The 12,960-nt window shown below is 32.3% G+C and overlaps 2 protein-coding genes across 4 annotated transcripts; both read right to left on the bottom strand.

Moving 5' to 3' along the window:
• Positions 1–767: 767 nt before the first annotated feature.
• Positions 768–6,632, bottom strand: LOC112697669 (uncharacterized). Its single transcript, XM_072219381.1, has 9 exons — positions 6,015–6,632; positions 4,206–4,496; positions 3,965–4,088; positions 3,183–3,312; positions 2,661–2,697; positions 2,320–2,557; positions 1,676–1,786; positions 1,491–1,587; positions 768–1,244 (listed from the first exon to the last, which is right to left on the bottom strand). Exons 2-7 carry the CDS (start codon positions 4,434–4,436, stop codon positions 1,689–1,691), a joined length of 858 nt encoding a protein of 285 aa, XP_072075482.1. The 5' UTR covers positions 4,437–4,496; positions 6,015–6,632; the 3' UTR covers positions 768–1,244; positions 1,491–1,587; positions 1,676–1,688.
• Positions 6,633–8,842: 2,210 nt separating this feature from the next.
• LOC112697667 (protein REVERSION-TO-ETHYLENE SENSITIVITY1) lies at positions 8,843–12,750 on the bottom strand. Of its 3 annotated transcripts, none has more exons than XM_025750942.3 (3): positions 12,344–12,750; positions 10,276–10,692; positions 8,843–9,390 (listed from the first exon to the last, which is right to left on the bottom strand). In XM_025750942.3, exons 2-3 carry the CDS (start codon positions 10,558–10,560, stop codon positions 8,968–8,970), a joined length of 708 nt encoding a protein of 235 aa, XP_025606727.1. In that variant the 5' UTR covers positions 10,561–10,692; positions 12,344–12,750; the 3' UTR covers positions 8,843–8,967. The 3 variants fall into 3 exon arrangements, with proteins under 3 accessions (XP_025606727.1, XP_072075481.1, XP_072075480.1); XM_072219380.1 differs by having other exon boundaries at positions 12,184–12,555; XM_072219379.1 differs by having other exon boundaries at positions 12,145–12,510.
• Positions 12,751–12,960: the final 210 nt, after the last annotated feature.

The following is a 12,960-nucleotide window of genomic DNA, read 5'->3' as shown; positions in this document are numbered from 1 at the left end:
TAATGTCTAGTACAATTTTTAAAATTGAATTATAGTTTTTAAAAAATTATTGAAGTGCTTATGAAAAAAAAATACTTCTCTCATAATTAAATTTTTTTTATTATATTTCTTTTAAAATAAATATTTTTAAAATTTAAAAAACAAATATAAAATTATTTATTTATAAACTACTTTTAATATTAACATTTATTGTTTAAACTAAACCTAAATATCCTGACACAATAACTATTCACGTTCTCTGCTTATTAACTTTAATTTTTTAATAAACAATTTTATGATATGGTATTCAACTTTTTTATTTAAAAATCAAAAGTTCGATATATTGAAAAAAAAACCCTTAACAAGTGATTTGATGAGATTTTTTACCTGGCAAAATACAATACAAGATAATAAAACATGTAACATACGGCCATAAATCCATTAATAATATGTAATTCAAATTTATAACTTCACTCGTGGGATTTGAGACTTTGTTATAAACAAATATTTGACATATTTTCATCATTGTTAGTACTTAATTTTTGTTGATGTGATTTTAATATTCACGTTAACTATAATGTAAAATAGTTTATTATCAATATAGAAAATCTTACTAATCCTTGTAAAAAATATATATTACAATGCAATTCACCTTGTATGAAAAATTTGAATAAATAATGAGAACAATATAGAGGTTATTACATGTGAGGACATCTATAAATAACTGCTTGACAAAGGACGAAAAGAAATTAGAACAAGAACTAGGTGCCCAATGTGAAAAACAGAGGTAACAATGCAATCTTCTCTAAAATGGAATATACTTGATGGTTCTACCCTGCATAAATAGCAGGTTTCTTAAAATCATTAAATTACACCCGTGTTTCTAGAATTGTTGAAGAACCTATGAGAACTAATATGCACAAAAATCACATTCAATGTGATGGCCCATCCATCGTCACACAAATTCACCCAACATTGACAACTATCTACAAACTCAATGCTGGACATGACTACAAAGAATCATATTTTGATTCAGACATGATTTTCTTTTTTACATACGGTTTATTCCTACATGGCTACCAGAAAACCGATTCCAGCACCCACTGATCCAATACTACCATAACTCTTTCTGAGTAATTGCAGTATCAGGTATAAATACACTAATGTAAACATCCAAATGGAAAAGAAGCAGCCCGCAGATTCCAGTTTCCTTTGCCATCTGGAGCCAACTTATACACAACCTGGTGAGCATGACTATATATGACCTGCACATCATAAAACACATTGGTTTCAATGCCAAACAATTTCACTTTCAAACTAACAAATTAAATGGTAAATTCACACATCATCCAGCAAAACATGACAGCTATACTTGAACCAAAAAATCGACAATCATGCCATGCATTGTGAGAACAGTGAAAGGGAAAAAATAGTTGTCGATCATGAGCTGTTCATATGGGAATCAACCCATTTCAACCTCAATCTAGAAGATGCAAAGCAAGCAAAAGTACCTCTAGAATGCAAAATAATAACTTGCAAGGCTAGATTGGAAGCCCGCCACTCAAGTAGCAGTTCCACTGCTCTAGTCCTGCTGCACACTAATGGTACCTGCAACATAGTACTTTCAAAGCATAATTCATGCTGGACATAACATAGAGATATACAGTACCAGTAGAAATACAAGTGAAGGGCCCACCTTATTTGCCCCCTCACCCAGCGGTTTGGTCAGGACCACTGCCTTGCATAAACTGTGGAGAAGGAGCAGGAACAATAAATTGCGGTTGGCCTGGAACTGGTGCAGCAATTCCTGAAATGGTCAACACAATTGCAAATCAGTAATCACATGCATCAACAGTGAACTTCAAGAAGATTTTCTCAGTAGTGATCGTGAAATGCAGCATGACTACATGCACATCTGACAGCATCATTCTACATTGGATACAGTAATAAAAAACTTGCCTATACTAAGTGCTGATCAAATACAAATTTAATACTCAGTATCCACTAACCTTCAATCTAGCTCTATATTATCAATTATCTCCACATTCTATCAAATGTTAATTAGTAACTAAAAATGCTTACATAGGCAATATTTTCATTTCGTTAATTAACCGCTTTGCAGAAAGATATACTAGCAACTGGGAAGTCTATGCACTTCTGGAATATCACTGCTTATTATAGGTTTTACTGTGAATATTAGTTCCTACGTATATCAGCTTTCATGTCTCAAAAAAGCCTACAAAACAACCTCCAAATCACCTATGTTGCAGAACTCTTACAATCACAAGTGAAAAGTACAAGAGTGTTTACAAGTCAATAAAAAAAAAAAGCAGTGTGTACCGCTAGGATATGGTGTTTGAATGGCAGGCATAGGTGAAGTTGACATGGCATTAACATTAGATCCACCATATGGCACGATCTGATGGCCTGGTATTGTATAGCCTTGCATTGCTGTATACCCATGTCCACTAGGCATAGCCTGACCCACTTGTCCATAGGGATAAATGGTTGTGTTTACTGCACCAGGCACTCCATATATCTGAAGGTAGTGCTGACCCATATATGGATTGTACATACTCTATTAAACAAGATGACAGAGGTAGAAATAGTCAGCAGAAGATCAATAAAAATAAATTCTTCCTAACCCAAATTGAAAAAATAAAAATAAAAATCAATATGACCTGTGGGTAGACGTATTCAGGTCCATACGTTGTATACCTGCAAGGATAAAAAAACAACCACATATAATGGAAAAGATCACCTCTATAGCATGATTCTGGTGTAATACATCCTGATGCACAATGCAAATGTAGTTAGGAACACCTCACATACTTAAAGATAAATGTAGCAAATGATTAGTTTTTATTACGTTCCGTTGACATAAGTTTTCCACTAAACAATAAACAACTAATGCCTTATCCTATACGATTCTCCTATCCTAATTAATCCCTACTACGAGGATGCCACATGTTGTAATTGTATATAAAGATCGCCATATGAAAAAATGCCTTAACCAGGTTGAGTTTTGGGTTTTAACATTCAATAGCAATATCACTTGACAACAAATAGTAATAATATTGGAGATATATCCATAGATGTGACAAGTATATAGAAGAAGCTAAAGTAGTAGTAACTATTGACAACAAAGAGACAAACAAATCTTTAAATCAAATTATCTCAATGGGGCATAACATCCAACTCACCCATAAGGTGGATAAACCAACCCCTGTTGATAGCCGTATGAAACTGGTTGCTGGTAGCCGAAACTTCCCAAAAAGGCTCCTCTCGCTGGTTGCAAACCTCCAACATATGGGGAGGCTGGTCTTATCCGTCCTATAAACGACAAAGGAATCAAGCACCAAATAAAAGTAACCCATGTGGAAAGAAGTAGACTATGTTTATGCTACAACAGTACTCATAACAATGAAATATTGCTTGGGCACAAGTCAACAAAATTGTTTAAGAAAAGTAGACTGAATTGGTAAATGGGCCAATAAGAGAGATCAAACTAATTTTAAATTGACCATACATTGACATGCGTGAGCACTTAGCAGACATAAGAAATTGTGGACCAAAAGAAAAGTTGAGACAATGACAGTAAATCAGATAAACGCTCACCTTGCATCTTTAGGATGAAGTACGTGTTCTTTAGATAACAGTACATGTTCTAAAAAAAATAAAAGATAAAAACCCAAACTCCACAGAAAATACTAGTCAAGATCACAAGCAATCAAGCACTTTAAATCACCGCCCACAAATTTATCTTGATAACATGGGCATGTAAATGTGGGTTTCCAACCATATATATATATATAATGTAGTAAAAACGACAAGACCAACAATGATAGAAGCAACGATGAAACATCAGTCAATGTACTCAAATTTTAGTATGCGCAATTGGAGTAGCATAAACATCAGTCAAGGTACTCAGTAAATGTAGTCAATTAATTGAGACAGTGGAAGAATGAATTTAGTAATAGAATACCATAAGGCAGCGGAGGGCGTGGTCGACCGAGTGAAGCCAAGTTACAATTAGCTCTTCTACCATCAATGATTGGAGTTGGATCAGCACACGCTCTCCTAGCAGCCTCGGGATCCCGGAAAGTCACCTATACCCTCCAATTCCATGCAGAAACCAAGTCATTCTAATAGTATAAACTTGCAAAACCAATAATTTTTTTTTGAAGTAAAAGCTGGCAATTACAGTGGAATAAAGAGATACTCACAAAACCATATCCTTTGGATCTCCCGGTGTTCTTGTCAGTGATTACTACGGCCTCAAGAATTTCACCAAACTGCTCGAAGTGGCGGCGCATGGTTTCACTTTGAGTCTCCCATGCCAGCCCTCCGACGAAAACCTTGGTGTATGTGGTGTCACCGAAAGGAGAGTTCAATAACTGAAACCCCGAACTTGAACTCGATCCCGAGCTTGGGCCCTGAATCGCTTGGTATGCCATTAACAATCAAGATGGTGACGATTCTCCTCCACAGGCACCCACAAGGACAAAATGAGAACACTGAAAACGAAAACAACAAACGAGGAATGAAAATCACCGAGAAGAATATACAAAATGATACTGAATTCAGATTGGGAAGGGATAGGGGGAAACTCAGGCATCCACGTGATCAAGAAAAGAGAAGGAAAAAACAAAGAAAGGTGCGCAGTAGGAAGAAGAAGAAGTAGATTACAAAGGAATATACTGAGAACCAGAGGAAGGAGAAGAGATTCGGAGAACGGCGAATATAAGTTTTTGGGGGGGAAGGGAGGAGAGAAGAACAGTAATGAGTGGGGATAACCTAATGACATGGTCTTACAAAAAATAAAAAAGTCTAACACATTCGTGTATTTTTTGACCATATATAAGATAGACATTAACCACAAAATTTAAAGCTACTTTATACCTAGGACAAGAAATTAGTTATCTAACTAAAGTGTATTATGACGTACTACTGCAATTAAAAGTACTAATAAAATGTCTATTAATAATTTTTATAAATTAAATATATATGATAATAATAAATGAGGTTAGTCAACATGACAAGTATTTTATATTATAATTAATAAATTTTTTGTTCAAATTTTAGAAATAACAAAGTAAAAAACTAGCATTTCTGCATTAAAAACTAGCATTTCTGCATTAAAAACTAGCATTCATCAGCAACAATGTTAACTCTAGCAGGTTTCAAAGTGATATATATAAATGTAACGTATTTAGAGGTGGCCAGCCTAATTATTGATGAAATTAGCATTCATCAGCAACAATAGAAAACTAGCATTCATCAACAACAATGTTAACTCTAGCAGGTTTCAAAGTGATATATATATATATAATGTATTTAAAGGTGGCTAGCCTAAGTATTGATGAAAATTAAAGTGACCCAATACAAAGACTAATGCCAAAAACATGGAATTGATGCCATCAGTTATTTCTAACAATTACAAGAATGAAGAGTTCATAGTTTGGGCAAATAATTTTGCCTTGTGCAGTCCACATCACTCTAGTCCGAAATTTATAATAACTAAACTTCCAAGAATCTCTGTGACTCCACCCTAAAGAAAGCTAAACTAAACCCTAAAGAAATCTTCTCTTTTGTAAAACTATAAGCCTATAAGAAGCCACTGTAACTTTGGTTCATTTGATTGGAAAATTGAACTAATGCAAGAGCTATGCAATCTTCCTACACAAGAGTTACTTGCTGTCCCATGTTCCCTTAATCCACGAAAATCCCTTAACAGAAAACCCCCAAGTAACTGCACAAATTCAAAACCTAAAGAATGATACTACGAAAAGCAAACAGAACAAGCATCAATTACATATAGATCTGATCCAAAATCTATTTGTTTCTCCATCTTCAGTGACTCAAACCCTAGAATTCAGGCATCAATTACAAATTAAAGTTAAATCAGACCAACAAATGAACTCAGTTATAGGTGGTTTCAACCGCACAAGGTAGCACGCTTCAACTCTAACAACACAGAACCATATGATTCGATGCAGAGGGAAGCAGAGGTAAAGAGGAAAGGAAAACCAAACCTTATTCGACGCCGCAAGACTAATGAAACTGTGAAATCATGCGTTGCAACCTCCTTGGCTCTTTCCCTGTACCCTAATCCTTAATGTGCAATTAACGTAGCACTCTTAATGGTTCATGAAACAGATTCAGTTGATGCTTTCCTCCGATTGCCGGAGATTCATGCGCAGAAGGAGGTGCTGCGGCGTGTTTTCGATTTGAAACAGCGGAGAAAGTGGGAGGTGAGGTTTCAGGAAGTTTCTAGAAAAGAGAATAGCTTAGACGGGTGCCCGTGGTGGTGCTGAAGTGAATGAAGTGAAGTTGTGGAGTGGTTGTTTCCGCCAAGTACGGTGTTGCGGCAGTTACGGCAAGGCCTGCGTTAGGGTCTTGTGTTTTTCTCTTTCCCCTTTTTCTTTCTCTGTACACCAAAAACCCAAAAAAATAAAAATAAAAAAAGTAGCACTCCCAATTAGTTAGTTTGATTTACATTTGCCAGAAGGGCTTCTTTTTAATATTCAATAATTACAATATGACCCACATATTTTCTCCTAATTTTATATTAATCTATACATCTCCAAGCACCACACCAAAGAAAACGGCTAAATTTTTTAAGAAATGAAAAAAAAATTTATGTGTAATCTAGTATCTTAGTTAATTGGTGTATTCTTTTTATATGAATTTAATATTTTTTATTTTAATTTAAATAACAAATTAGATCATCAGAATTTTTTTCACTTTTAAATAAATTGGAGAGTTCGATTTGTAAGTTTAAAATTTTGTTTATTTGTATTTTTTAAAAAAAATTAAAAACCACAAATCTAACTATTAGATTTGTGACATAAAAAAAATTAAAATCCACAAATTTAACCCTAAGATTTATGACTATCCACACACAAAAAAAAAACATACTAACTCTTCACATTATTTAAAAACACCATAAAAATCTCAATAATAAAAAAAGTGAGAAAAAACCTATTTGAGATCCTTCTCAGTTCACAGAGAGATTAAATAAAAGGACAGGTCTCATCTTATTTTAGCATTACCCTTTAGTAAATTCAATAAAAGTTTTATCTGCACCATAAAATCTCCTATTTTTAGAATAATGATCCGAATTAATTTTTGAGATTTGTAAAATTAGACATTTTAGTCTCTAAATTTTAAAATATATAAAACAGTTTTCAATGTTTATTTTTATTAAATAATATAGTATTTTTTAATTTAATTTAAAAGGTAAAATATAAAATAGTCTTAAAAAAATTAAAATATCAAAATAGATTAAAATTTTAAAACAGTCATTTTGATTAATAGATTAAATAAAAAAAATTGTATTATCCAACCAAATAAATATTAAGAACTGTTTTGTGTATTTTAAAACATAAATAACTAAAGTGTTGGACATTAAAAATTTTTGAAACTAAATTATTTAATTACTCCCATTTTTATTTCGGGTTTAGAACTGGCTAAGGTTGAAGCCGAAGAGGATCTTGGTCATGGTAGCTGTTTCAAATAATATGTTACTCTCTCAATGTTCAAGGGGTACCATTTTCTTGTTGCATTAATACCCTTTAGAATTTTCCATATACTTTGAGAATAATCAGAATATTGTATAACTTTTCTGGGAAAAAAGAATACTGTATAACAGCTGGAAATATTTTAGGTGGCATTCCTAAATTATATATTGAGCCAAGTGCCGTTGATTATTGAAATTTAAGCACACTAATTATTACTTTACCATCTATATGATTGACATAACTTCTAAAGAGAGAAATTTTCTACCCATTCAAATAAAAACATGTTCTCTCCATATGAAAAAGTTAAATTATTTTATAGTGTTTTTAATTTTATTAAATTTATAATTAAATTTTGATGAATTCTATTAAATTCTTTCCATTTCAAAAGGTAAGTTGCCTCTTATTATATGTTATAGTATTATTGATTGAAATAAATTAGTTTATCATGATTAAATTTAATTTTTATTTAATAATACATTTTATAAAATAAACTCCCTTATTTATATCAATTGAATTTTAATTTTAAATTAAGTGTAGATTGTATAGTTCTTTTTTCTTTTTTCATTTTTTCTCTTGGTGTCAACAACTCTGACTTTAACCCCTTTTTTTAATTGTCTTTATCTTTGTAAAAAAAATGAAAATATTTTTGAAAATACGGAAGAAGTAAGATAGAATTATCAAGCGATAGCGTTATGAAAATTTTGTATGTCTTTTGAATTTTTTTATTTATTCATTTTAGTTTTTGAGATTTTTTGGTTGAAAATAGTTAATAAACATGTAATTTAAAAATTTTACAAAATAAAACTTCTTTAATATTTGTTATAAATTGTTAAAAAAATTATATTATAGTTCATTGGTTAAGTTATTATGAATAATGAATAAATTTAACCATGATAAATCAATTTATTTCAACTAATAATTATGTGACATATAACAAACTAACAAAGTGTAGTTTTTTTTTTCAAATTAAAAGTGAGACTCAAACCCGAGAATGTAACTTAAGCGAGAATGGAGAAATTACGCCATTTGAATTATAACTTGATTATAACAAAGGATAACTTACTCTTTAAAATTGAGAATGTTTGATAGAATTCACCTTAAATTTTTATATTTTAAAAACTTTTAATTTAATCTCTACATCAATTTTAAATTTGTAATCACATTTTTATTATTCAAAAAATATTTCACTATATGCCAAGACATATTCGCTATTAATGTAAGATGGATAAAAACATTTTTGTAATATTTACTGTTAAAAAGGATTCATCAATTGAAAGTTTTAAAGATATAAGGAGCTAATTACAAATTTAGAAAAACAATTTAACTATACGAAAACAAAGGAACATTAAAAGCCATTTTCATTCAATTTCCACAAAATGACACTTATTTCTTGTTCTGAAACTTATCATTTGGTGAATATGGAACAAAAATAAAGACCATCCTTCAATTCAAGGGTGTGCATCATCTAACGCTCTAAAAGGTTTCTAAACAAGTAAGTTCCCATTAAATACCACCCAATTAAGAGTAATGAAAATGATGATAGGCCAATTAAGAAGGGCCATCCAACCATCAAAACACCAATGCAAACAACCACAACAAAAGGCAAGAAAGCCCTTAAAATTGACATGAAATCAACCCAATGACCCTTGAATAGTATCAAGGCTCCAACATTTATCATGTTCCAGCTCATTGATCCACCATAACATAGCCGGTTAAGACAGTTGGCGACAAACAAATGGCAGTTGCATGTGAAGAGGTTGTAAGTTTTGTTCTCGAAATAGCGCATGCTCGAATGCAAGGCATCATCCCATGTGATTGCTGTCCCATACTCAGAGTGCAGGTAGCCATGCTTGCATGTATGCGCAGATATGTTTTGGGGGAAGCAACACTGTTAACATGTCATTACCAGATTCCACAGAATGTCAAATTGGAGTTAACACTTTCAAACTGTTAAAACTAAATTGAACCCAAAAGTTTTATAGGCAAAGGGAAGGGGAGAACTTTGAAAATGAATTGTTTTCTAAAAAGCATTGGGGAATGCATTAAAAAAATATAAAAATAAAAGTAAAATTATGAATTTGTTAATCTTCTTTATTCAAATTTAGCTAATCTTCCACATCATTATGTAGCTGGAAAAAAACACCAAATTATAAGCATTATAAAAGCTTTACAACAAAAGCACCCATAACCTAATTCTTATGTACTAGACTACTAGTGTATGTGTAATTGTGTATGTAAACCAATTTCAAACTTGTTATGCTGGTTTATACCTATCTACCTATTTAGAAATAGTAATTTCAAAATGTATCTGTGTCTTTGCATGTGCATGCGTGCTTGCGCTGCCCGGGTGAAATTAAAAGGTGTTCTAATTTATAATGCAAATGAATCTTAATAAATCAAAGAGGAAAATTCAGGCCAAATTTATTTTGAGCATCTGGATCAATATGCAACCTATTTTCAGCAAAGACATAATTATGATGTCGCCAGCCATATCATGTTGGTGTTTTCCTAATTCATATATGTTTAGCCTCAATAGTCATGGTCATGGGGGTTCGGCTATATTTTTATGTTGGTTGCCGAAGACCTAACACAACCCTCCTCCTTTATTCGGGCTTGGGACTGGCTATGTACCGCAAGTGTAACATAGGCGGAGTTTTTAGCCTCAATAGTACCATAAATAAAAATTGGCAGTAAAATTTCTATGCCTTCAAGTAAACAATCTGAGAAACAGACGACAACAACAAACATAGATGGCAAAGTTGATATACAGTACCTGTCTTCGATCAAGTTGCAAGTATCTAGCGACTCCACCAAAAGCGAAATTATCAACATTCACAAAATTGGATCCAAAAAAATCTAAAACAACTCCATCCTCCCTGCAGATGCCAACATGACCAATGAAGGGCGCCAACCATGAGACAACTGGGAGGGGATTCCAAACTAAACAACACGGAAATTTCGCCTTCTTTGGATCAATTGGATCTAAAGGCCACATGTCATGCTCTAAGCTTCCCGAGGAGCGAGAATGCTCAATGTCATAACTTGCATTTAACTCCATGTGAAAAGTCTACAGCATTACATATAGCTTTGCACAAATTTCTGAGTAGATGCATCACTGTTTCAAAACAACTACCCGAGACATCCCAACTCAACTCGCAACTCAGCGCAAATATCCAGCGAAAAATGTATGCTGCATAGATAAGACGACATATGATACCAGATAAACTCGAGCACAAACACTAATCAAAACTTCCTTATACATTATAAATGTTGAGGCATCAAACTTCATAATCGGAAATACTTAAATTTCTAAGTATGGAAGTATCTCTGTCAACACTCAACACTACAAACAATCATAATAAATCAAGAAAGTTCACAAGCACAAAATGCCAAAATTAAATACCAATGCATAATGTAATTACCATATTTGTTTGTACTCAAATCTAGAAGGGGGAAGTAAAAACAGCTGAATATGGTTGAGTGGGTGCAATAAAAGAGGAAAGAGAGGAAGTGTCAAGTTAAAGAGTGATCCAGCTGGTCCAAGAAAGGAAATGAGCTCAGATTCAATGTAAGGTCCATGCCGAAGCACGTGTGGATAAAGATTGCACGAGGCAAAACCTGCATTGCAGTTATATTCGCCGGCTAGCCAAGATTCGCAGAATGGAGCTTGGCTGACGACATAGGATCCAAGGACTAGTTAGTTAGTTAGTATAAATAAGACTCTGTCTCCTCCCATATTCTCGGATTTATGTTTTTCTTTCTAGCCTTCTTTTGTTTTTCATTTCAATCTACATATTTAGTATGTTTTTTTTTTAAAGAATGGTAAGATTACGATTTTCTTCTAAGGCTTTATGTTGATCATTGCCAAGTTGCTGAGTACCCCTCTTGGCATTAATCATCTAGTAACGGTAATCATGAAAAGTGAGTTTCGGATAATTTCTTGTTTTGAAATTTAATCAATTCAATTTTAACCAAACAATAGTTATGCACATATATCATCAACCATCCCCAGCAAAAAGCAGAATAAAATTGCCACCCTATTCCCACAAAAGTGTAACATACTGTGGTTTCATCCGTGGATTAATAACTTTTTCAAAATAATAAACACCAACACCAATTTCGTTCCATTGATGTAGAAAACCTTTACCTCATTAGCCAACAATGTTCCTTCAAGTTATAGTTTAGCAAATTTCCCTCCAATTGTTAATAATAAGCTATGGGTTTGAAAAAAGCTGAAATGTATGAATAGACCAGCATTTCAAGAATCATTAGAGCTAACTCAACTCAATGGTGGAGATTAATTAGCCACTTACAAAATTCTTGCATTGTGCTCCACATGAGGTTTATATTGAACTATCACAACAAAGTTCATGTCATAACAATTTTTTCAAACCTAGCACAAACCCTCATGCCAATAACTCACAGAACAAACAGAGTTCAGCAAAAAAATAAATAAATAACAAATAAAAATAAAATCAAACACGAACAATTTTAAACCACAGGTTCTAGCAGAAAGCCAATTACAGCACTAACAGTTTAAAAGAAAAAAAAAAGTATCAAAGAGAAACATTTAATCAAGTACAAAAACTTTCAAAACAAAGAGTGTTTCAATATTACACACATAAAACATTAAATCATTCACCTATTCAAGAAATCAACTTCAGTCTCAGAAAAGAATTACCATAAGAATCAGCAACTGAGGGGAAAATTGTAGTTTTAGTCAAAAGGGGTATAAGTAACTATAATGTCCCCATTTTTATAGATGAATACCTAGATTTCTACAATGGAGATGTCAAACAATCAGATTTCTACAACTGAGGTATCCTTAACCCAATTCATACCTGAAGAAGAAGATCTTGTGTTTGAAAAAGATGAAGAAGGTTGCAGAAGACAAATTAAACTCTCTTTGGGGTTATTGCTGAGAAGCACCTGATGAGGACACCATAAAACTAGCAAGGAATCAGAAATTTCCTTAACAAAGTCCAAAATCTCTTTGTATCACTTCTGTAGGAAATAGGAATCGTTATTATTAATTTGTTATACTATGTTCGGTATTAATTATTAATTTTAAAAACTTTTTAAATATATCGGTATACTAGTGTTTGAGTAAATTTTAATAGTTAATTTTAATTTTATATATATTATATATTTTTTATAATTAAAAATTATTGAAATACCAGAAAATTTTTCATTAATTTATTACATTTATTTTATTGTTGTTTTGAAATGGAAGCAATGAATGGAAAATGGGAAAGGTGCATGAACCTTTTGCTGATTTTTTCAATTTCCTTTATCCATGGTGGGCCCTACCATGTTTAAATTCATTTGTGTAAACCGCTACAACGTATCCATTTTTTAATACACCAACAAAAATACTCTCCAAATTTTATAACGATAAAAATATATTTAAAATATTATAAAATACGATAAAAAATAATTAAAAATATTATTTTTATAA

The sequence above is a fragment of the Arachis hypogaea genome, chromosome 16 (assembly GCF_003086295.3).
Source record: "Arachis hypogaea cultivar Tifrunner chromosome 16, arahy.Tifrunner.gnm2.J5K5, whole genome shotgun sequence".
NCBI lineage: Eukaryota > Viridiplantae > Streptophyta > Magnoliopsida > Fabales > Fabaceae > Arachis > Arachis hypogaea.
This window is presented reverse-complemented; position numbering and strand designations above follow the sequence as displayed.

Excerpts from the sequence above, each read along its gene's own strand:
- LOC112697669 (XM_072219381.1), bottom strand. The coding sequence starts at position 4,436 with ATGGCATACCAAGCGATTCAGGGCCCAAGCTCGGGATCGAGTTCAAGT. Across the intron at positions 2,698-3,182 it reads TTGGTTTATCCACCTTATGG|GTATACAACGTATGGACCTG; the intron begins GTGAGTTGGATG and ends TTATCCTTGCAG. Across the intron at positions 2,558-2,660 it reads CTGAATACGTCTACCCACAG|AGTATGTACAATCCATATAT; the intron begins GTCATATTGATT and ends CTTGTTTAATAG.
- LOC112697667 (XM_025750942.3), bottom strand. The coding sequence starts at position 10,560 with ATGGAGTTAAATGCAAGTTATGACATTGAGCATTCTCGCTCCTCGGGA. Across the intron at positions 9,391-10,275 it reads TGCAACTTGATCGAAGACAG|TGTTGCTTCCCCCAAAACAT; the intron begins GTACTGTATATC and ends ACATGTTAACAG.